This window comes from Crotalus tigris, unplaced genomic scaffold, assembly GCF_016545835.1.
Source record: "Crotalus tigris isolate CLP2741 ecotype Arizona unplaced genomic scaffold, ASM1654583v1 scf7180000018829.1913635, whole genome shotgun sequence".
In the NCBI taxonomy this organism is placed as follows: Eukaryota; Metazoa; Chordata; class Lepidosauria; order Squamata; family Viperidae; genus Crotalus; species Crotalus tigris.
In genome coordinates, this window is record NW_024097219.1 from 502,190 (window position 1) to 526,318 (window position 24,129).

The 24,129-nt window shown below is 42.9% G+C and overlaps 1 protein-coding gene across 1 annotated transcript in view; it reads right to left on the reverse strand.

Annotated features, from left to right (window-relative positions):
- Positions 1 to 6,155: 6,155 nt before the first annotated feature.
- Positions 6,156 to 24,129, reverse strand: part of GPRIN1 (G protein regulated inducer of neurite outgrowth 1) — a 29,290-nt gene continuing 11,316 nt past the window's right edge. The window contains exon 2 of the mRNA XM_039356735.1: positions 6,156 to 10,044. Within this exon, the coding sequence (XP_039212669.1) occupies positions 8,224 to 9,993 (1,770 nt within the window). The 5' untranslated portion in view covers positions 9,994 to 10,044 and the 3' untranslated portion in view covers positions 6,156 to 8,223. The remainder of the gene's footprint in view (positions 10,045 to 24,129) is intronic.

Below are 24,129 nucleotides of genomic sequence, written 5' to 3' on the forward strand. Positions count from 1 at the left end.
GCTTCTCTGTAGCCTGGATTAACTCAGGTTCTGTACCGTAAACTGTACATCTGCTCTAAACTAAGAAGCAAAGATCAGACTGAAGAAGATCATAGAACTGGAGAACTGGAAGAAGCTTCTTGGGTCATTAGGTCCAGCATCCTGTGGGTTTAGGAATCCAACTGAAAGATACATATCGTACATGTGGCTACTGCACAACATTGTTAGGGTATTTAGTAAAACAAAATGCTTCAAAGGAGACAAGACAGAGAAGAACAGTTTAGTATGAAGATAGTAGTAATGATATGATTGAAAATATTGGACTAGAAGCTGGTCACTAAGAGTTCTGATCGTGGTTTAATGGGATATGACAGGAATGACTTCGGGCCAGTGATGCATGAGCTTGTCCATGTAATCAGTAAGAGTCACAACTAACTTATAGACACTATTGGTTTCTGGGTAGACACCTTCCAGGTTCTTGTCATCCTATCACACCATTGCTGGAGAAGACATAGGTCTCTTGGTACTTTATTACAAATAGAGCAAAGACGTCCAGATGGTAGTTTTCACGGGAAACTCAAGATATCTTCAAAAATAATCCAGTACAATTGTTCCCCCCCCCATTCTTAAAGTTTCTGCACAAAGTAGTGATAATATCAAAACTTTTTAATCTCTAAACCTTACTCAGATACTTGGAAATGAGCTAGAACAATGCCAGCAAACACACATTATTTTCTAGTATGTACCATTCTTTGTATGTGTTTTCACTTTTTGGCTAATTGTTGGTCAGCAGGTATGATACCACTTTAAGAAAGAATAAGGCAATTCCTTTTTGGGTATCAGAAGAAAACAAATATTTCTTAATCTAGTACAGTGGTTCTCAACCTGTGGGTCGGGACCCCATTTGGGGTCGAACGACCATTTCACGGGGGTCGCCAAACAACGCAGTCCGCCATTTTTTTCCCCCTTTTCCTTAGCTGTGCTACTCCCTTTTATTCTATTGGCTTTTGAAAGCCAATAGAATAGACTCTCTTGAATAGAGTCTAATTCTATTGGCTTTCAAAAGCCAATAGGAACTGTCCAGGCTGTCTCTGCCCTGCTGAGCCCGCCAAAAGTCCCATTCTGCAAACGGTGCTACACCAATTGAGTAATCCTCGACTTACGACCGGTTGAGTAGTCCTCGACTTACGACCGGTTGGGGGGGGGGGTTGCGGCATTAAAAAGGTTGAGAACCACTGATCTAGTATTTTAATTTTAGTATGAGAAAGGAAAATGTTTCTGGGATTTTTTTACCTTGGTATCAGTATAACTTGTATGTACAAGGAAAATGGAAATGTTCCATTTTTAGTGTCTGTATGAATTTGAAATGCTGTCCAATGTGGGCTATCTTACAGTACGAGTGTGATGTTTGCAATTTGTCTCTTGAACAGAGATTAAACTTGTAATTTTAAGAACTTCCTGAAGGTTTCAAAAATGATTGTTCTCCAGCTCTTTTGAGAAGAGATCATGTTTGAGAGCCCTTCAATACAATTTTCACCATTCTCAGCAGGGAGACTATTCAGAATTTCAGCCCAATAAAGGAAAGCCATCCCTTTCCTCCCAACCCCTCGACAAACACAAATAAAAGCTTTTTGAGCAGAAAATGTTCATTGTTGTGTTGGGTTTGGTTTGGGTATTTTGGAGAAAAATTTATTATCCAACAGTTAAGTTTACAAGTAGTACCCTAAAAGATATAAAGAAAGGAAGAGAGAAATCAAAAGGCAAAATTACTCTTTAACAGTTCAGCATTGCCTGGTACTATAAATCCATATGGCACGTAAACACCATACTGAGAACAGCACACAAAGCAGGACGCGGGAAGGTTCTTCAGTGGTTCTGGAGGTTTCCCCTCTATTCTGAGGGGGGAGCAGGGGGAAGTCCATTGGCTGGTGCCTCAGCAGCACTTCCCATTCTAGGCATACTGCCACTGGGCTTTGTAGATTTCACCCCAAAGACTTATTTCCAGGCTGGATGCTTCTTCCCCAATTCTTCTCATGCACGTCTTGAGTCTCAGCTAAATGTGGTGGTAGCCTGTGCTAGGCTCTCTGATCTGCAAGGCAAGTGAAATCTCAAGACAATCTGGCTCTGCATCTTGCAACTGGAAGGCTACTTGTGAACACTGAGCACTCTGGGGACCTGGGAATGCAGATGGCTGAAGGATAAGCCCATCCTCCAGCGTGTCTTCCAAAAGCCCTGCTTAATGTATTGAGGAGAGCTCACCAGCCCAATACACTTTAGGTATATACTGTAGCTTTATGCAGGCAGTGTTGTTGCTAAGTCAGTGCAATAACTCAACATTTCCCTGTGTATCAAACCTAGAGCTAACATTTGTACTCCAGCAAATGCCTGCTAAAAGCCACTGCAAGCCTAGATTTTTCCATCAGCCAGATGCTCTCCAAGAGCCACGCTAGCTGGGGATGATAGGCGGTGTAATCCAACATCTCTGGAGAACACCGGGTTGGAGAAATCTGGCATAGATTCTCTCTCTCTTGCGCAGGATAGCAGACAGCCAAACTATTCATATGCTTCCATTGTTTACAAAGGTTTTAAAAGCTACCTAGAGATGAATAATACCACCACCTCAACTCTGCAAATGAGTTAATCTTCATTGTCTGGGGGAAAACCAGCATTCAAAAAGCTTTTCCCACTCATCAGAAGGAAACGCACTCTTGTATCATGGGAACACAATGCAGTCTGGCTTTTGAGGGTTCGGTGAAGAGATTTTTATACTCCAATCAGGAGTTCAAGTAGGACTCATTAACCATGTAGCACTGCAAAAGAAACATAATTTTTTGGAAGAGAGGGAGGAAAGAAAGGGAAGGAAGGAAGGAAGGGTGTAGTCAATCCATTCACAGTTTAAATAACTGAATGGGAGTTGTATGTTGTTAATCAACTATAGAGACACAGAAAGTCTTTCCTTTTGGACATACTCTCCATTATCTAGACTCAAAGAGTTCATCTCCATTCAGAGTATAATGGTCAGTGTTCCCCTTTCTTTCATGGCAGGACTTCCTGAAGAAGAAAATTCAGCAGAAGAACTTTGCTTACTTTTCACGATGCACAAATCCGATCTGTTCATTTTTTCCCTTTAACAACAGCTAAGTAGCACAGCCGAGACAGGAAAAAAAAAAAAAAAAACCACAATAGAAAGTGAAAATGAAAATGTTATTTTCTGGCAAAAGTTAGAATAGTATTCTTCTACTCAATTAAAAATAGATTTTTGGCACTATATTTCCCACTGGAAGCTCCTTTGAAATGATAGTGGATGCAGCTATCTGGAGAACTACCATCAAAAAGAAAAAAAATAAACTAGGTCTTCCCCACATTACCATCTTCTTTTCAATTTATCAGTTATTTCTGTCAGACACATCTCTGCTCAGATTATAGCACATACGGGAAAAGTACAAAATCCCACATCCCCAGTACGAATATTAGTAACAGAAGAAAAATGAAGGAGATAAAAAAGAGGAATGGCAACATCAAGAAAAACAAGGATTTGGTCCAGAGTAAATAATTTTTAAGTCCCCATATCCTGACACATATGAATAAAATATTTCAGCCCCCACAAACCCTTTGAAAAAAAAAATCTGGAATATAACACTTGCCAATTTTCAGGTGGCAATGGACCTCTTTGTTCTGTTGAGAAAACAGTGTAGACTGCAAAGAGGCAAAGATACATATGTACATGCATTCAAGTGCACACAAGATGCACATCAAGCCACCCATTTGCTTACAAGACATGAATTCTTCCCAAGGATTAGTTTCTCAGGCAAATGGATTGGCTGGTGGTCTCAGGACCCTGGTATGGAGTCTAAAACAACATCCATGGGCCTCAGTGATGCTTACCAGCCAGTCATGCTGCAAGACATCCAAGCCCATATAGAGAACCCACCATCAATTCAACATCCAGACTATATAGTTTTGACTTGCAAGAGGCACAGACCTTAGGCCTGAGGAGGCTATTGATACTATGCAGACCAAGGGCGGTTACATATTTTATCTACATTTTTCTTTTGCCTTAGAAACAGCTGTTTTTTTTTTTGAACTATCACTCTAAATGAGGCGTGTCAAAACTTTTAGCTTGCCTGGACTGCATCGAGTGAAGAGAATTGTCTTGGACCGCATATAAAATATATAATACAGTTAGTCTATATAAATAACAAACTTTAGGTTTTTTTGGGCCACATTAATAGCTATCCAGGATTGCATGCAGCCTGCAGGGCGCAAGTTGGACATGCCTGCTCTAAATTGTGCACCTTCTGTGCAAAATTAAACACAATATACAGTAAACCCATACTCGTACTAAGGTAATTCTTGTACACAAAAAGAAACTATGTGCAAAGTTTTGGTGCCGTCAAAATAAAAAAAAAAAGTGGCTTCAAAGTAGGTATGGTAGGCACACCCTACCTCTTTAAAGTCCCTCCTTAAAGCAGCTGCATCTTTGGTTGGGCTTATATTGTATGGTAATCAAGGAAAATATGTTTTAAGGAGTCATCAATAATATGCAGGAAGGTGATTTAGAGTCATCCCAAATGCCTCAACTCAGCCATATTTTTCTGGTATTATATGGCCACCTTGCAAACCCAGAAAAGATGCAGCTTCTGTAAGGTGACACCACCTTCTGTAAGGTGTGGCACGTGTGCCCTGCCAACTATGCATCACCATTTTTGGTTCAGATCCAAAATGATGCACATCCCTAGATGTGAATCATACTTCATGAATTGAGTGATTTGCTTGAAATTGTTTCATTGGATTTCTTCCTGATATATGAGATGATGCAGAGGAATGTTATTGGCAAGAAAAAATAGCATCATAGGAGGAAAGCTTGTCTCTGTGGAATGGACAAATAAATGAAGAGCGCAGTAGCAATTGCTTGTTCTACAGTGTAACAGGGTTTTGCTTTCCTAAACCATTTTGAAAAGGGCTTCTAGATGTATTGGTTCACAAGTCCCATCACCTGCTATCAGTGTGACTAAACTGATGGGAATGGTTATCGAATATGCTAGATAACATGTGATCAATGAAGGCTGAAGATGGGAGACTTTTGACAAACCCTAAAACTGAAGAGCACAGTGGGTAAGTATTCAGAGTATAAATGTTTTTACTCCCAATTATTAGAGGCTCATATACGGTACATACTCCCTAGGAGTAACATTTGAGTTACTACTTGGGAAAGCCTAGGAGTAACTGTTACCAGCTGTGAAAAGCATGGCCTCGGTTCCTAAAGGATGGGGATTGTGAAGAAAATAGATCCTCAGAGGTCTTAAAGTGTTGACATTCTGCATTATACTGTGAAAACTGCCCACTCAGCCTTATAGCTCTAAAGCTAACCCCCTACGAGTTACCTCCAAAGACTTCAAGAGCTTGATTTTTCCAAGCTATATCAAAGACGTACAGCCATACAAGTTTGTTGTGGCAAAACAGAGATCCTGTTTTGGATCTATGCAGTGAAACAGCATGACTGTCAGTAATTTAGGAAGTAAGGCTGCTGGTCCTTACCCCATCAATCAAATGGCACGTGAGAAAGTACTCAGCATGCATGGTGCTTACAACACTAAATACACTTGTTCTGCTTACCTAAAACAGAGGTAGGCAACCCAAAACACTCAAAGAGCCACTTGGACCCGTTTTCCACCAAAAACAAAACACTGGGAACCGCAAAACCCTTTTGAGATCTAGAAGGAAGATAACACTGCATATATCCTTTTTTACCTTTTATACACACACACACACACACACACACACACACACACACACACACACACACACATCTCATAAAGGTAAAAAAGGATATATGCAGTGTTATCTTCATTTTAGATATCAAAAGGGTCTCTGTGTCCTTCTCTCCCTCCCTCCCTCTCTCTCCCTCTCTTTCTTTCTGCCCTTGGTCTGCCAGGCAACCTCGGCTCTTTTATGACTCATGGACTTCAATTCCCAGAATTCTTGAGTCAGCATAGCTGGGCTAGCTAGCTCTCTCCTGCCCTTCCTCCTTCCTGCAGAGAAGCAGCAAAGGCAGGAGCCACGCCCAAAAAGATTTTCAGCTTGTCGGAGAACACAGTGAGTCCACTCTCTTTTGCACACACACACAAACACACACATAAACACAAACACAGAGACAGAGAGAGACAGAGAAGCAGGGAAGCGCAAGTGCCTCTCTCTGTCTCTGTCTCTCTCTGCAAATGGCAGAGGAGGCTGGGAGCCACAGGGGAAGGCTCAAAGAGCCGCATGCGGCTCCAGAGCTGTAGGTTGCCGACCTGTGGATTAAAAGCAGACACAGTGACTGTCTCCTAAGCAGCCCTCTCCTATCATGCTACCCTCATTGGAGGGTATAAAAACAAAACGATTTCCAAAGGACTGGGACAGCTTTACAGAGAGGAGTTGCATTTGAGGAATATGTGCACGCTTACCAAAGAAAATCAGTGATGGCAAAGAAACTGGGACCAAGCCTTGACAGAGAACTGATTCACTAAGAACTAAATCTTGATCCTCTATGAAACCAAACATTTTTTTATTTTATTTTTAAGTGGCAAAGGAGCTACTCAATCCCTTTCTTTGGCTTCCGGGTCTAACTCTTGGGCTTTGAACCCACCCACTTACTTACTAATTACCAGGAGAAGCTCCTCTCTCAGGCAGATGGGAGAGGGCCTTCTGCTACAGGACTCCCAGAGAAAAGAATAAATGGAAAAAGAACATTGTCAGTTTTTCAACCGTTAGTTGATTTAAGTAAAATTGATTCTGAGTTTAATTGTCTGGGTTTTATTATGTGCAATATTCTGTAGTTTTAAACTGCAAGTCACCTCAAGTGCTTGAATATTGTAAACAGAAAGGTGGGGTATGAATTTAATTCTAAATGGATAAATATACTTGAAATCAGAAAGGAGTTCATTTTGTAGTTAAGGAAAGGGTAGCCCCAGTGATTTAGGAATTAAGTGAAGTATGTTTGCACTGAATATTTGATGTTGGACCATTCAACATCTGCTCTAAGAAATACAAGGTTATTTTCAAGCAACGATGCTTAGAACTTGAGATTTGCAATTATGTGGCCCCAGATTCAGTTTCTTTGGATCAAAGTAAATGCAAAATATACATTTATGGTAAGCAATCCAGTCATGCTCCATTCCCTTTAGAAAAGCACTTTCCCATTTGAGTTACTCCTAGAGAGAGCTAGAAAACTTAACCATTAACAGCTGTGAAAAGCAGGTTTCTGGTATGCTAAAAGAACCAACATGTCTGTTAAGTGGATTTATATGTAACAGACAATGTTTAGTTCTGGCTCCTACTTTGCTGCATTACAGACTGTTATGGAATCAAATAATGGCATCCTCCGGATTACAGGAGGAAGAATCCAGACATCTATGCCTACAGTTTTATTAATACTGCCTTTTTCTTACTACCACCGTTACCAACAACAACAACAACCATCTGCTAAAGAACGAAATAAGAATTACATAATGATTTCTGACAACAGCACTAGGAGATCTCCAAGTGGAGCAACCTGCATGCGTGTGGATCTACTTATCTGGGTAAACCGGTTGTCCTTATCATTGGTCTTTCAGTGGTTCAGCAACGGGACCAAGAAAGATTCTGGAGTGGGTTAAAACCATAGTGCTTGTTTTAAAACAGGCTTCATTTAAATGGATAGCTTCTTCTGTTTGTGGATCCCAAACACTTAAATGTGGTCAATCCCATTCCTTATATCTCGGATGGCTTTGTTTCAGAGATCTGTGTGGTCTATTGTGTGATTTTTTTTTTTTTAAATGACAAACATGGGCTATTAGAGGGCTGTATCACTTGGGCAGTAAAAGCCCAAGGATGCTCTCCATCCTATAGTAAATAGGTTGTTGAGAGTTTTGTATTTTGTCATTGTGGAGATTATATATATCCGGCATGAAAACTACACTCTGGATGCAAGCAGCAGATATAAGCACTGCTCTCAGGAATGTGTAAGTTCTTCAGGTGTATATGAAGACACCTATTGCTGGGCAAGGCTCAAAGCTCTTCAGCCAAACTTATCAACCTTGTAATTTAGTACTTTGCCAGCATTTTTAAAATATGCCATTTGAAGAGCACTAGATAGAGGTGCCGTAACATTACAGTTTCAAAATATTAAAAAGGGATCATTCCCTCCCACCTTGCCTGAGAAACTACATAATATTTGCATTTTCCAGTTACAATAAAAACCCAAGAAAATGACAAGAGCGCATTTCACTCCACAGCTGGGCCTCCACGAGAGCAGCAGCGCGGCCGTCGTACATTCTGTAAGAGTGCCCTGAACACACTGGGCTGCCTCTTGATCTCACCCTTGCGTGGGGCAGCCTTGACAGAACTGGAGCGGGTACTTTGGGGAGTCATCACCATCTGCCGACCGTGTTCTTCTATCTGCTTCTCCAGATGCTTCTGTATGGCCATTCCCAACACTTCTACCTCCATGGAGGCTCCATATACTTCCCACGTCATCCCCTTTTCATCCCAGCTGACCTCTCGTATTGGCTCTGATGTCTCGTCCTGTGCACCCTTAATGTGCACTTCAGGATAGGATGACTGAGGGGATTTGGTTACCGGAGTCATGGGTCCTGTGGCCACTGATCTGGTCTCCACTGGGATGGACACTTGCATCTCCACATCCCTTTTTGTGGGTTTCTCCTCTGGACCAGGACTTTTCAGAGAAGAAGTCCCTAAACCTCTTGTATGAAATGTGAAAGCTGAAGAGCCATCAGGTGGATTAATAGGGCTGACGGCTACAGACACCAAAGATACCCGATTATCAACCTGAGTTCCAGCATCGTGCTGGGGGTATGTGACTTCCAAAACGCAGGCCTGGGCAAGACGTTCTACAGACGTCATCTCCTCATTGGTGGTATGGTCCTCACTTGTAGCTATGCTAATCATTTTCACTTTTTTTTCATGAGCTGGGTCCTGATTTTTGCAGCTGGACATTGTTGGTTCCCTGTGCCCTGTTTTCTCTTCCATGGATTCAGCTGGGCTTGATTCTAATTCACCTGATGTGCCTTGATGTTTGACTTCATAAGAAATGCTGGTAACAAGGACATCTGGCACTTTATAGGAGCTTCCAGGTGGGTGAGTTTCTGTAACAGGGAACCTTGTTTCCTCAGTATCACTCAACTGATTCTTTGCTGCAACAGGCTTGTCTGACTTCTCTGATGTGGTTTCAGCTTTAGAGGGTTCCAGAATGGACTCCTTCATAGTTTCTGACCCAAAGAGACTTCTAGAATCTTCTTTCCTGTATTCCATAGCTTCACAAATGGCACTGCTAATGTGTGATTTATCTCCTTTAGAAGCAAGAGGCTGCCCTTGACTTATGTTTTGCTGACATGCAGGAAGTGCTGGACCCATCTTGGAATGAACTGTTTTTATTTGGATACATTCCTCCTCAGTTTTATCTGTGGTGGCTTCAAGAAATGCAACATGTTTCAGGGAGACTGGTGTACTGGGTGAGTCTTTATTGGGCCCTTTGAGGGAGGGCTCTGTTGGGAGATGCCTACATGCTTCTCCAGCAACAGGGCTAACTTTTTTTTCCAGAGGGCTGCAGATGGTCACTGAGATCTCCTTCGTGCTCTCATCCTGCTTACTGTTCTGTTTCCACTCATGACAGGCTGCTACCTCTTCTTTTGCTTCTGGGGAAGTTCCTCCAACACCTGTGTTTTTTAGAATGGGGGGCTCAGCAGCAGCAGCAGCAGCGAGGAGATCTACAGAAGGCTTTGGATCTACAGCTTGAGCCTTCTCTTTCTGGTTTGGGTTATCCACCATGGTGACTTTTTGGCTGCTGTCTTTGATGCTGAGTTCATTTACACAGCAGTTCCTCATGGTGAACTCTCCGCTTGCACAGTTGACATTTTGGAGGCAGCTGTTTTTTCTACAACCACAAGGTGAGCTGGTGGTGAGCTTGTGAGCATCTCCTGGAACCGCTTCTTGGTTCAGCAACTGCAGAGCCTCAGTCTCCTTAGCACTGCCCATCTCTAGGCAGGACCTCTGCCATGCTATTCTTTGTACCTCCCTTGGAAGGTTCTGAAAGGAAAGAGAGGGTGGGGAAGAAACAGGACAATTATCTGAGGTAATCTCAAGGAAAAACATAATGATCTTACAGCTATCTATCTTTGATGTCTTCTAGGTCAACAATTTCTCTGCATTGTTTGAGAGAGCTTACTAAGCTTGCTGCCTTAACAACCAACACAGAATCTTTGAAATGAGACTTGGTATTTTGCAGTCTTGGAGAAAGGCACAGATTCTAGTGCAGTACAAGTAGTCCTCAGCTTATGACTATAACAGACCATGGAATTTCTGCCGTAAGTCATGAGGCACCCATGTGACCAACCCAATTTTATTATCTTTTTTGCAGCAGTTGTAAAATGAATGTAGTGGTCATAAAGCAAGTCAATGGATTTCTATAGTCATTTTTTGCTTGACACTGGCTGCTGCTGGAATTCCGGAATTGGGTTGTAAGTAGCTTTTGGGTGGGAGATCAGAACTTCCAATGGTCACTAAGTGAAGACTACCTGTAATTCCATTCCCTTCCCCTCTTCCTTCCCATTCTTTACTTTCATAATGGTCTCTTTGGGCATTTAGTTCCACACACCTATCTGTTTAAACAACACTGAATTTCTGATCCAAATATTGAAATCCATAAAAATTGACTAAACTGTAGCCTTTTAATTTATAATCCACGACTAATAATAATGTTATACTTCAACTACACCATCTTCATCTCACTAATCAGAAAAAAAAATACAATAGTTCAGTATTATCCCTACTTTAAAGATGGAAGACAACCTTAAAGCTACATAAGGAATTAATGGCAGAGGCAGAATTTTCAATTCTGCCCCCATAAATACAGACTTTAAGCTACAGCTATGGTTTACTGAAATTATAGAAATAATGCTGCATTTCAATAAACATCTGATAGTGGGTTGCCCAGAATTGCCTTCTTCCTGGATCTCTACAGCTCTGGGATATCGTGGCTATCTCCCATTCCAAGAACTAACCAAGTCCAACCTTTATTTTTTTCAAGTCATTCAAGCGTTCCTGGATGTTGCCACCTACTGACGTTATGGTACTATTAGAGGCTAGACAACTCTAGGATGCGTAGGAAGACAGATAACAGCTCAGTGTTGGTGTAAACGCTCTGTAATCAGAAGGTCTGAGTTCAGTCTTTGGCATTTTTGCTTACAAAGGATCAGAGAGCAGACAATACAGTGGTACCTTGCTACTCATCATTAATTGGTTCCAGGAGGCGCGATAAGTACCAAAAACGAGTACCAAACAAATTTTTCCCATAAGGAATAATGTAGTGAATCACAAGGCAGCCAACACAGAATGTTCTAGCTTGTCCATTGAGTACCAAACAATGAGTAGCAGGACAAAATTTTTGCATCAAAAGGCACTTGAGTACCAAATTCAATGAGTTTCAAAGCGGTTGAGTATGAAGGTACCACTGTAAGAAGTGAAATCTGAAGCCAGGAAGAAGAAATTTGGGGTTGTCATCTTGCTGCACACTGTGTCTTCAGACATTCCCACAACTGCACCAATACCCTATACCTTGTTGCTCCTTTGTTTTTTAATACATTTTGAGACATGCTTTTTCATTTTAATTTTGGGAGGTTAGTGCTTCCAGATCACCCTCCTATCCTATCCATTTTCCCTGGTGCTTCTTTTGAGTCCTATAAGGCCAAGGTCCCAGAAGCTCTGCTCTACAGAGGTTTAGCTTGAAACCCTTAACAAAAGGAGGGGGAAAGGCGTCACTCTGTATTGTAGGAATGCTTTTCCTGTGAGAATCATTATTTCTGTGTCTTTCAATATGTTTGGCAAAGCTATTGACTCAGTTGAGATTAATTTTATGTATATATGTTATTTTTAATGTACTTACAACTTTGTATTTTTTTAAAAAAAATGTATTAAATCTTTCACTCATTTTATGCACCCTAACTTTTTCATATCTAAAATAATTCATTTCTCTTTTTCTACAGAACATATTGATATAGGTGGGTTCTTTTAGGCATTTTTAATATGACAGCAAAGAAGACAAAGATGCATCACTTCTGCAGTGCGGCCTGGAGAACAACCTAGACACAACTGTAATGAAGTGGTAGATCACATATTTTAGTAGAAGCAAACAAAGTGTTAATTGTATCCTAAAAAGGAAATGAAAAATGAGCCAATCAATAAGACATTTTTTTTTTAAAGTCCCAGGTGGCTCTTTTGACAAAATAAATTATTACTCTACAAATAAGCACGGATTTCTGTGGCGCTAAACAAACCCATTTATATCCCAAATTATCCCACATTAGAACAACTGCCCTCAGATGTTGGAGGCTGAATTATCCACATATACTTTATCATTTTGGTATCTAACATTACAGTACTAAGAGCCAATAGGACTATGGACTCAAAATGGTTCCTTGTGCAAGTTGTCATTCCATAAAATACTATTCTCATCAGGCCTCTGAATAATTCCAAAATAGTCTGGAAGAAGAACTTTAGTCCTCGTGTAACTGCAGAATTTCTTTGCCACTAATTAAACCAGCCTCATTATGCTGAACTGCGCAGCTCATGCAGAATTCCTTTTCCCAAAGACATGACTCCTTTAATTAATAGCAGGCAGGTTCTCAGGTATAGCCCAAAGCACTTCTGAAAGATTTCTGAAATGGGCACAGCATCACAATTCTCACAACGAAGAGCACACACACACACACACACAAACACACACACATACTGCCAAAATGGAACTGCCTTAGCTGTGCAACTATGATTGGGCAGACTGGCTTTCACAACACCAAATCTTAATGGGCAGTACCATACAGCTAGCTATATGTTATGTGCTAGTGCAAGCCCAATGAGCCCTCATCTTCTTTCTCTGAGTAAAAAAGCTGCTTTCACGTGAGATTCTTGAAAGGAAAAGCAGAGAGGGAAATAGCACTTCATTTTCCCCTGAACTCAGTTTCCCTGTAACCCCTTTTCCTCCTTGCCAGTTCTCCATTTCAAACAATTCCTGAGCAGCATTCTTTCCTCAGTTGGGCCCTTTCAAAAATATGTTAGCTCTGGAGTTTGAAATAATGTTGGGAGAATGGAAAGTGATATGGGAGGGTTAGTGCGAGTTGAAAACCGATGGCATAGAAGACCTTAAACAACCTTTCCTTTATTTTGCTTTGAACCCCCCTTTTCCCTAGGAGACCTGAGCTGAAAAAAGAAAGTTCCTCCAACCTGTAGTCTATCTGTGAATATTTTGGACACAGAAAGGGCAGCCAAATGCAGTTATGTACAGGTTCTTATCCGTCTCCCCCTTCCCTCTGTGAACAGAAGCCTTATACCCAAGAGGAGGGATCTAGCACATCTGAGGCACCTGCCAGTCTTTCTTGCTTTTTCATGCCCCCCACCCACCCAAGGAAGTCAATTGCCAGACTATCTACTAAATGTAGCAACCTTAATTTGGCTGGGATGCTGTGTGAAGTTTATAGGGCTTAAGTTGATGGCTATTCAGCAGGTCACCAGGACATTATCTGAGATATTATAGCTCCACCCCTTACTTAAAAGAATATAATCCACTAGGAAAAACTTAGAATTCAATGCTTTGCATTATGATTAGCATGAATTCTTCCATGCCAGAAATGCATTGTGTCAAGAATCTATGTTTTATCCCTTCCATTAATTGTGATAAATGTCCGGTCATGGCCTCGCATACCTAAAATATCATAGGTATACCAGGCACTGCCACATCTATTTATTTTTTATATATTTATTTTGAACCGCCCATCTCCCTCAGAGAGAAACTCTAGGCAGTGTATAATAAAATATTAAAATATTTTCTCCTTTTAAATAGATAGTACATATAAGCTTTCTCATAGAGTCAAAATTCTCCTGTGCGGACAAAAGCACTTTCTGCCAAGATTTTAGGATGTGCACATAAAATAATTTTGTTAACCAATTCCTAAACCCGACTTCCCCCCCATCTGAGGCCTTCAATATATGTTTTGTTGTTGGAGATTATGGTAATTTTCCTTCCATCCATTTTATCAATAAACTTAAAAAAAAAACCTATGAAAGCAGGTACATAGTACATAGAACTAGTTCAGGGGTCTGCAACCTTACCAACTTTAAGACTTGTGGACTTCAGCTCCCAAAATTCCTCAGCCACAAGTCTTAAAGTTGTCAAGGTTGCAGACCTCTGAACTAGTACATAGAATCGTAGGGGTGGAAGGAAACTTGGAGATCTTCTAGTCCAATCCTTCAAGGCTATTGCACCCTCTAGTTTAGGCAGGAGGGTCTCCAAAGGCCCTGGATTTACAATCATAAGCTGATCAACTCTGTTTCTCCAGGATGTTAAAGCTGAGGATCAGTCAGCTCCTTGTTCCAACTTGGTTTGGACTATCCCAAGATATGGAACTATGAATGGAGAACAATCCAAAGGCAGAAGCAGGACCAATGGGTACAAAATACAGGGATGCATATTTTGATTGGACACCAAAGGAAATTCTTAATAGGAAGGACTGTCCTTTGCTGGAAGTGTCAAAATCCATTTGTCATGGATGCTGCAGTAATGGATTCCTCCTTTGGTTAGGCTGAACTCGGCAATTTAAGCTCCCTTTCAGCTCTTAACATTTTATGGTTATTATTGCCAGAATTATTTATTTTAATAGCATGAATGGTGATATAATCCAGATATATTTATGTCTCATATTTATTTATTCACCTCATATTTTTATTCAATTTCTATAGCTACCCATCTCAAATGACTCTGAGTGGCTTCCAATTCCAAAGCTATAAAAACAACAAAAACGTCCAAAATAAATGTACACAGCAGTCAAGATAATTTGACTCTTTTACCTAATTTGAATTCATATGCAAAGGAACTGCAAAAATTCATTTAGTTTTCAATGCATTGTCCTAATCAGAAGGGATGAACAAGGAGTTATGCAGGATGTTGCAACTCCACTTCTTGTCAACTGGAAATTTCAGAGAGTGTCCAGCTTCTGCAATGTCATCAGAAATGGCCCATCTCTTCCAAAACTATTGTTCCAATGAAACTGAATTCTCAAGGTATTGAACCTTTCACTCAATTTAAAATTTAATTTATGGACTAGTTTAAGCAAGGAAGTACAATGTCAGATAGAAACCAAAGCAGGATATGCAGATATTTTTCTCTGAAAGGTGCAGATCGAGCAGGTATACAGCACAGTCCCTTCATTTCATGCTGCCAAAAGCTTCTTTTTTCACTATTTCGTTATTTTGAACATCTTACTTTATCCGGAAGCAATAACTTCACACAAGCTAACATCCCCAATGGAAGGTAAATTTAAGACCCAAAGAAGCCACCTATCATAGTCTGAACAAAAGCGTCTCTGTGTAAGCAATTCTGCCTTTCTCCGGCAGCATGGGCAACTCAGTATCACCCTCTTACCTCCCCCTCTGAACAATTTTTCAACTTTCTAAACCTGCACTTATGCGGGCAAGAAATGATCCTACTTTTGAACTGGTACTAGTGAATCCGCTGAGCTCACTCTGCTAAAGAAAAAAACAACAAATAACATACTGCAGGTCCTGGTTTGAAATGAACTCTCTATATATTTAAGATTCCTTACCGAGATGAACCTCTTTAGTGTGCCAAGAGCTCAGCAAGCAAGCAGGTAAGCAAGCAAGCGAGGGGTATTAGCTTTGCCTAGGAACTACACAGGGCAACTCAGTGCAGTGGATCCAAGCAAGAAAGAAAGGAACCATAAAAGCTTGAGGAAATTGTGCAAGATTTTAAGTGCAATAGATAATGTTCAATGGAAAAGAACCAGTCATGCAAAGAAAAAAAAATAGGCAAAAATGTGAGGAAGAAGGAATGTATTGCCTGTAACCTCCTCGGCCTTGGTGAAAAGATTGCTCTCCTCTAATAAAACCAAAGCAGCAGACTGACTGGTGTAATGATACCAAATCAGAGTAACTCCTGAACCAATCCATCAAACAAGCAGTCAATTCCCTTCTCCACCTTCTTCTTTCTCAGGCTTCTAAAAGAATGATGATGTCATGCTCCATCCCTTCTCCAAATGTGTATGTGAAGGCTGAAGCATGTGCAGTCCAGGTTTTTTCTCTGGGGACCTGTAGTGGAAGGGCTCAACTGGAGCTTTTCATTGCATTTCATTACATCTCACAAGAGCTAAATGCACCCAGCAAGCCCCTGGTAAAATATTAGTGCTTTCAACCAGCAATCTATGGCCAGGCCAACAAGGGGAAAGTCATTGGCCAGGCGAGTGCGTGCACACACATACAAGAGTATTCTTGTCTCGGCACTACGATTGCTTTTATAAAAGGAAGTATAGAGGCTCCAAGCCATCCCCACATAAAATTCTGGGTCAGGCACAGGGCTGTGGGTGAAGAAACTGACTAAACACACTGTGTTTATGGCCAGCCACAAAATTTGCTATTGGATGGAAAAGTAGCTGTGCTGTGTTCAAGGAGTGGCATTGTGGCAAATTCAGGGGAGCACCACAAGCATCATGGTGATGCACTTGGGGGAACACTGCTGCAAGTCTGAATGTACTATTGTTTTTTTCTGATCCCTACCACCTGCTAGGCAGACAAGGCTCAGTAGAACTGGTAAAGGGAATTGGGGCTGAAATTCCCCCCAAAATGATGCTTGCTTAGTGACAGCCTCGTCTCAGGATCATTCGCAATTATGACAGCAATGAAGAAGTAACTTTGTGATGAGTCCTTGCATTTATGTTCTTCTTAGGTTTGTAAATAAATCAAAGGCAACTAAAGTAAGATTTGTAGGCATAGTTGCAATTTCACTTATCAATGTCGTTTAATGACCACGTTGCTGGTCCCGATTGTGGTTACTAAATGGGGACTAACTAACTTGTAGTCTAGTCTATGTTTTTTTAAAAAAAATCCAGCTCTAACACAAACCCAATGCGATCATTTAATTTCTGACTTAAATTCATAGATTATTTCAGAAAATAATTAAAACTCCTTTTCCCTACTTTTATGCAAAGGGGCTCTAGTGTAATTTACAATATAAAACAAAGATCCTGTTCTTAAGCATTCAATGTAAGAGGCACCACAGATAAGAAAAGAGGGAGAGAGAAAGGGGTGTGGTGGAGGGCCACAAATTGATTCTGAGAGGAAGTGGACACACAACAACACAAGGAACTAGGACCAGAGCTATTCTTCTGGCTTCTCCTTCAGAGCCTGATGAAGTGAGGTAACCACTGGAAAATAGTTAACCGATACTGATCTCTTAGTAAAACTATGACACGGCCCCACTTTTCATCCCTCCCTCTGCTATTGGGCTGCTTCATGAAGATGACTATTGTTGGATGTTTTCACAAGAACCCAATGGGAAAATCTCTTCTGGGGCAGGGATGGGAAAACCTGCCGCAGGGTATATCTGTCCTGTTAGACCTCTGTATCTGGTTCCTGCAGAGGTGATTTTTTGCTCCTGGGCTGAAAAAAAGTCTAGCCAGGCAACATTCAAAAGTAGCAATATCAGAACAATCCTGAGACAACCTATTCCTAGCTAGTTAGACTCAGAAATAGCCAAGTCCTAATGGCATAATCCAGTCCTTGTTTATTCAGAGAAAAGTGCCACCGAGTTCAATACAGCTTCCATCCTGTTGAGGTTATTGTTATATTATTATTATTTTTTGTAATTCTGAGCATAATTCATGGCAAGGAAAACATGCAAAACAGAGTTTCTGGAATTCTTTCTAACTCCTTTTAGAGCAGTGGCTGTATGTTTTGGTCTATGACAGTGATGGCAAACCTTTTAGAGACAGAGTGCCCAAAAACTGGCCCCGCCCCCCCACTCCACCCCCTGCCCCGCCCCCACTCCACTCCCAATCCCCCACCCCGCCTGCCCACAGGACCACTCACTGCCTCCAAGGCCCGCCGCAGATTGCCTAGGCAGCCCAGCAGCACTATGGCGACCACACCCTCTGTCCACGCCCTGCAGCATCAACTGCATGATGGGATGTGAGGGCAGAGTCTTGTCTATGCTGCCTGGCTGCCATGTCCTTGGCTGCGCTGCTCCGTGTGGGCCATGCTCGGGGGTGACTCTCCTTCAGGGGGGCTGCTGGAGAGGAGGGGGTTGCAGGGGGAGGCAAGGCTGGGGCAACGGCACGTGTGCCCACAGAGAGGGCTCCGAGTGCCGCCTCTGGCACCCAGGCCATAGGTTCGCAACCACTGGTCTATGTGCTCTGGAAAGGGTAGACTGCACACTTTATTCTCTGGATCGTGGGGGCAAGAGGGAGAGGGGGAGGGACTCAGAATGGAGCAATCAGTAACTTTCTGAGCCACCCCCCAACTGTGGGACCTTTTTTTCCTACAGCCCCCTTTTTAACACAATATTTCTTTTGCCAGCTGCTTTCATGTGGATTTGATCCCATTCTGTTAGCGTGCAAATCAAAAGAGTCCTGAACCCCTTGCATAAGAATATACCCAAGTTTTAACTCTTCTTAGACAAGCATTGGTCAAACCGTGTCTTCACCTAGATGCACATCAGATACAGTCTGCCTGGCTAGAGAATTATGGGAGTTAGCATTCCCATCCCCAGGTCTAACATTCTGGAGGATACACACGTTGGGTAATGTTGACCTAACGTATATTAAATGCAGATAAGGAGATGCCATTTACAATCTGAACAAAATGTAAATTCATTTCTGTCCATCTGCAATTAAATCTGTTTCCATAAACTGAAGCCACAAGACCGCAACAAGAGAGAATTCATAAGCAGTGGGTTTTCAGGCAGAATGCATCCTGTCCCTCATTAGCTGAGTGGCAGTTCAACTAGCTTTGCCAGAACAGCATCATTTGGGAACCACTACCAGGGAATCAACAGCCACGTACATCACCTATTTAGGTAGTAATTGGGGCAGAGTTGGGTGCTGCTTCCTTTGAAGATTGCTGAGATCAAAGAGATTCTCTATAATAATAAAAATGCCACAAAGCCTGAGATCTCAGCCAGCGGCAACATTGGCAGAATGAGTTCAAAACAGTACAGTAATGTCATTTTCACCCCCAGCATTATTTAAAGATGCCAAATAAGGCATTTATTCCCTATTTATACAAATATATCATATTGATTATGACTGATGTCAGTATGAAATTGTGATTTCACTTAATTTTAGAAGATACTTTCAATGAGTAGACTTTATCAGGGAGATAGATAGACAGACAGACAGACGATAGAGTAGTATGATTTCTTATCAAAAAAGAGAAAAAAACGGGATCCCTGCTAGAAATGCCAAGCTCTATCTATATGTATAAACCCAATGATGCCTCAAATTGCCATCCATATCTTGCCTTTTCCCCTTGGCACTTTAAGAGACTAGTAACTTACATTTTCAGAACTGTAAAGCCCTCACTTTCTCTAAATCAGTATGAACATTCAATCTATGAACCTATAAAGAAGAATACTTGTAGCTCAGGGTTGAAATGAGGAGTTGTTGGTGTTCCTTGAGCTTAGTTGTTTTCTTGCAGATGTTGCATTACCCAAACTAGGTAATATCATCAGTACCCTGATGATGTTATCTAGTTGGGGTAATAAAACTTCTGCAAGAAAATAATCAAGCTCAAGGAACACCAACAACTCCTAATCTATTAATCTCACAATAGGCTAATGGATGGTGGTGGTAAAGAGAAAAATACAAATCTGAAGAGTAATTTATTTTCTTTTTCTTGTCAATATGGCATTCTTTAAGATACCCCAATATGCAAATAAAGAGGCGTTGTCTCACCTGAATGCCTTTTCTCAGCATGAAGATGTAGCATCCACCGATGGGTAATCAAAGCCTTCCTGCTCAGTTTAGACTAAGACCAAACTTTAGCCACGCCTCCCTTGGGCAGTCCTTTCCCAGTTTTGACGAGGCGAAGCATTCCTGAGGTCTGACACAATAGCTCCTCCTGTAAGAAATCTGCCTAGACTGACTGTTAAGGATGGGTGTGGATGCTACATCTTCATGCTGAGAAAAGGCATTCAGGTAAGACAACGTCCTTTCTCCAGCATGATAGATGTAGCATCCACCGATGGGACATACCAAAGCCACCTATGTCCCTGTCGGGAGGGAAAGTCTAGGCTTGTGATTCATGTGTAGAAACTACCTGCTGCAAGACCCTTCTGCCGAAGGATGCATCTGTTGCAGCGAACTTATCAAGCTTGTAATGCCTTATAAATGAAGAGGGGGAAGACCTGGTGGCTGCCCTGCAAATCTCCTCAACCGAAGCCTGGGTAAACTAGGCCGCAGATGTGGCCGCGCTACGCGTTGAATGAGCTGTGATGTTGGCAGGAACTGGAAGGGACTGGGCCTTATATGCATAGGAGATGCACACCCTGATCCATCTTCCAGTGGTTGAAGATGACACCTTCAGAACAGTGCCTCCGTCCTGCGAAATGTTGCAGTTCGTTTCACGTAGTGATGCAAAGCTCTGCGCACGTCTAATGTGTGCCACAACTTTTCCAGGCGATGAGACGGTCGAGGACAAAAATCCGGGAGAATCAGGTCCTGAGACCTATGGAACCAGGTATTGACTTTCGGAATGAAAGAAGGATCCAATTTGAGGACCACTCTGTCATCCAGAAAAATACACTCCTGACCGAGACCGCAGACAGTTCCTAAATACGTTTTGCTGATGTGATGGCTACCAAAAAGGCTACTTTCAAGGAAAGAAAGTGCAGAGAGCAAGATCTAATCGGCTCAAACGGTGATCCAGTGAGGACTTGCAGCACTTTTGGCAAGTTCCACGTGGGATATCTATGCACCACAGGAGGACCAGTGTTAACGTCTCCCTTAAAAAAGGCCGCAACTGCCGGGTGATATGATAACTGGACCTGATTCTCACAAGTGAGCACAGTGGATAATGCTGCAATCTGTCTGCGAATGGTACTATGAGACAGTACCTTGTTCAAGCCCTCTAAAAGGTAGTCTAATATGATCGGGATGGTGACAGCCAGCGGGTCAACTTTCAGAGTGTTACACCACACACAGAAATGTCTCCACGTGGCATCATAAATCCTATTGGTTGAAGGACGTCTGGAGGCTTGAATTACGGTAATCACTCCAGATGAATAGGACTGCCTAGATAAGCTCTCCCGCTCAAGTGCCAAGCGGTTAGTTGAAGCCACTGTGGTTCTGGGTGTTGGAGTTGACCCTGACTGAGAGAGATGCGATCTTCCATGGTGGGGAGATCGATAGATCCACGAGATCAGCAAACCAAGGATGCCTTGGCCAGTGTGGGACCAGCAAGATTAATTCTGCCTGTTCTAAGAGAAGCTTTCGGATGATAGCTGGAATCAGTGGAAGTGGAGAGAATGCGTACAGAAGTCCCCTGAGCCACCTGCTGTGGAGAGCATCCGTTCCCTCCGCCCCCCATGATGGAAACCTCGTGAAGTATCTGGGCAGTTGAGCATTTGCTGGTGAGGCAAACAGGTCCACCTGAGGCTGTCTGAACCTGTCCGATATCTCCCTGAATAGGGCTGGATCCAAGCGCCACTCCGAGTGTTCTACCATCGCCCTGCTCAGAGAATCGGCTTGGCGATTCACCTCCCCGGATATGTGTTTTGCACTGATGGATTCCAGATTGGACTCTGCCCACAGACCCAGTGCTGGGGCCTCCTGCATGAGGGACCACAATCTGGTCCCTCCCTGCCTGTTGACATGGGCTTTGGCTGCGACGTTGCCCGTTATTATCAGGATGTGTTTCCCTGTTACTATGTGGGAGAATTGGCGGAGTGCCAGGTGTACTGCCCTGAGTTCTAGCCAATTTATATTGTGTGCTAGATCAGACTGGGACCATTGGCCCTGTGCCATGTGTGTCTGTATGTGTGCGCCCCAACCGAACAGACTTGCATCCGTGGTCAGGATGAGTGTGTGAGGTTCCTTGAAAAGTGACCCTCTGTGTATAGCTGCCGACACCCACCATTGGAGTGACAACAGTGTGTGGTGTGGAACTCTCACCTTCCATGTGGAAGCACTCATGTTCCGCTTCTGGAAGGGGAGTAGGAACCACTGTAGATGTCTGGAGTGAAGTCTTGCCCACAGCACTATTCCCAGACAAGAGATCATCTTTCCCAGCAGCTGAGACAGTTGGACAAGTGGAACCACCTTCTCTCTCCGGATCCTGTGAACTAGAAATCTGATACTGTCCTTGCGTTCCTGGGAGAGATAAACCCTGCATAGGTTTGAATCTATCACTGTCCCTAGATGTAATATCCGAGTGGTTGGAGTGGTGTGGCTCTTTTTGAAATCCACGGAGAAGCCGTGCCTCTGGAGTGTATCTATTGTGGTCTGTAAATCTATCTGGGCAGAACGGAATGAACTGGACTGGATGATTATATCATCCAGGTAGCACTGTACTCGTACCGGCATCAGTCTGAGATGGGCCGCTAATACTGCCAGAAGCTTTGTGAACACTCGAGGGGCCGAGGATAGGCTGAAGGGTAGGGCCCTGTACTGATAATGTCTGCGCATGGCAAAACCAAAGGAATCTGCGGTAATGGGGTCGGATGGGGACATGAAGATAAGCCTCTGTCAAGTCTATGGAGTAGAGGAAATCTCCCTTCCTGATGCTGGTCAGAATGGACCTGAGGGACTGCATCTTGAACCTCCTGTAAGTTAGGAAGTAGTTTAGTCCCTTCAGATCCAAAATCGCCCTCCAACGCCCTGAGGCCTTGGGGACCACGAAGTGGATGGAGTAAAACCCCTTTCCCCTTTGGTCCAGGGGTACTGGCTCTATGGCTTCTATATCTAACAAGTGTGATATGGCCTTGGATACTAACTTGGCCTTGCTTGCATGTCTTGAGGATGGGCACTGAATGAAGCGATCTGGGGGAATAGACTTGAATTCTAGAGTTAGACCGAATTTTATGGTCTCCCTTACCCAGGTATCGTTGGTGGTGACCTCCCAGGTGTTGCTGAACAGAGCTAAGCGACCGCCTATAGGAGGATCCGATTTGGCGTCACTTAGACTTCCTGTATGGGCGGCCCCCAGCTCCTCTGAAAGCCGTTGAACTTTGGACAATTCTCTCTCCAGTGCCAAATGTCTCCTCAAGGCCTCTCGCTCAGCAGCCTTGGAGGATTCTTTGGTGGACAAATGCTTGGTCTTGGCCTTTTTCTCCCCCCCCCCCCGTGCTCAAATCTGAAGATCTGTGTTTAGATTGTACAGGGGGAGCATCAGAACCCTGCGGTGTCTGAGGAGTATCACCGTCTGCCATTGCGCACTAGACCTTCCAGATAGGAGAAGCCCAGGAGTGGGGGTAAAACCACGCAGATCAAGTTGTCTGGGAGGGAAGCTTCCCGTGCCCTGAATAACCGCAATGACAGTCAGACAGCTCACTAGAACTGTCCGCTTAGGCCCTGCGACACAGTGCCGTGAACTAAAAGAACAGGTCCTCCAAAACCCTCCCACAGAATTAAATCTGTCAATGAAATTGGTTGTGAGTGATGCAACAAGAATCAAAAAAAGGAATACACCTTCCTTCTGTGGAATCCTTATGAAAAAAGGTGGAATAAATATGCCTGATAAACCCCCTTGAGAGCCTAACGCAGTAGGCTACTGGAAGTAATCGGCCTGATATCAGCCCTGAATGTAGGCCTCTCCAAGATGGCAACCACACCCAGCACCGTATCCAAAATGATGGCCGCGAGTCCCCTTGCCATCTAAAATGGCGACACCTGTGAGACCGATCTTAAATTAAGCCTCCACAAGCCCTTCTTTAGTCTGTTCAGGGAGCCCAAGGGAGCTTAAAATAACCTCTTGTCACCCCCTTAATTTATAAGGCAACCAAGCACTTGCGTTTCTGCTGCGCAGACAAGCTGCGGGCCAATCATCACTGGAGCCTCGTGGTCACGAGGCAAGACGGAGGCAACTCGGCCATTCGGCCCGATCCTCCGGAGCACTCACAAAGAAATTGCTCCCGGGTGCTCGGGGAACTCCCGTTGTAGCGCCAAACAGATGATAGGAGCTGAATCCACTACTTCACGGCGTAGCTCCTAGCGATCTGCGAGGCCGGGCAGACCTCTGGGACGAATGTTCCCAAACTGATGGAAATCCTGTCTTTGTACAATCACTAGCAAACAGCAATTAATTTAACACAAAACTAAATGAAAAATTCTAACCTTT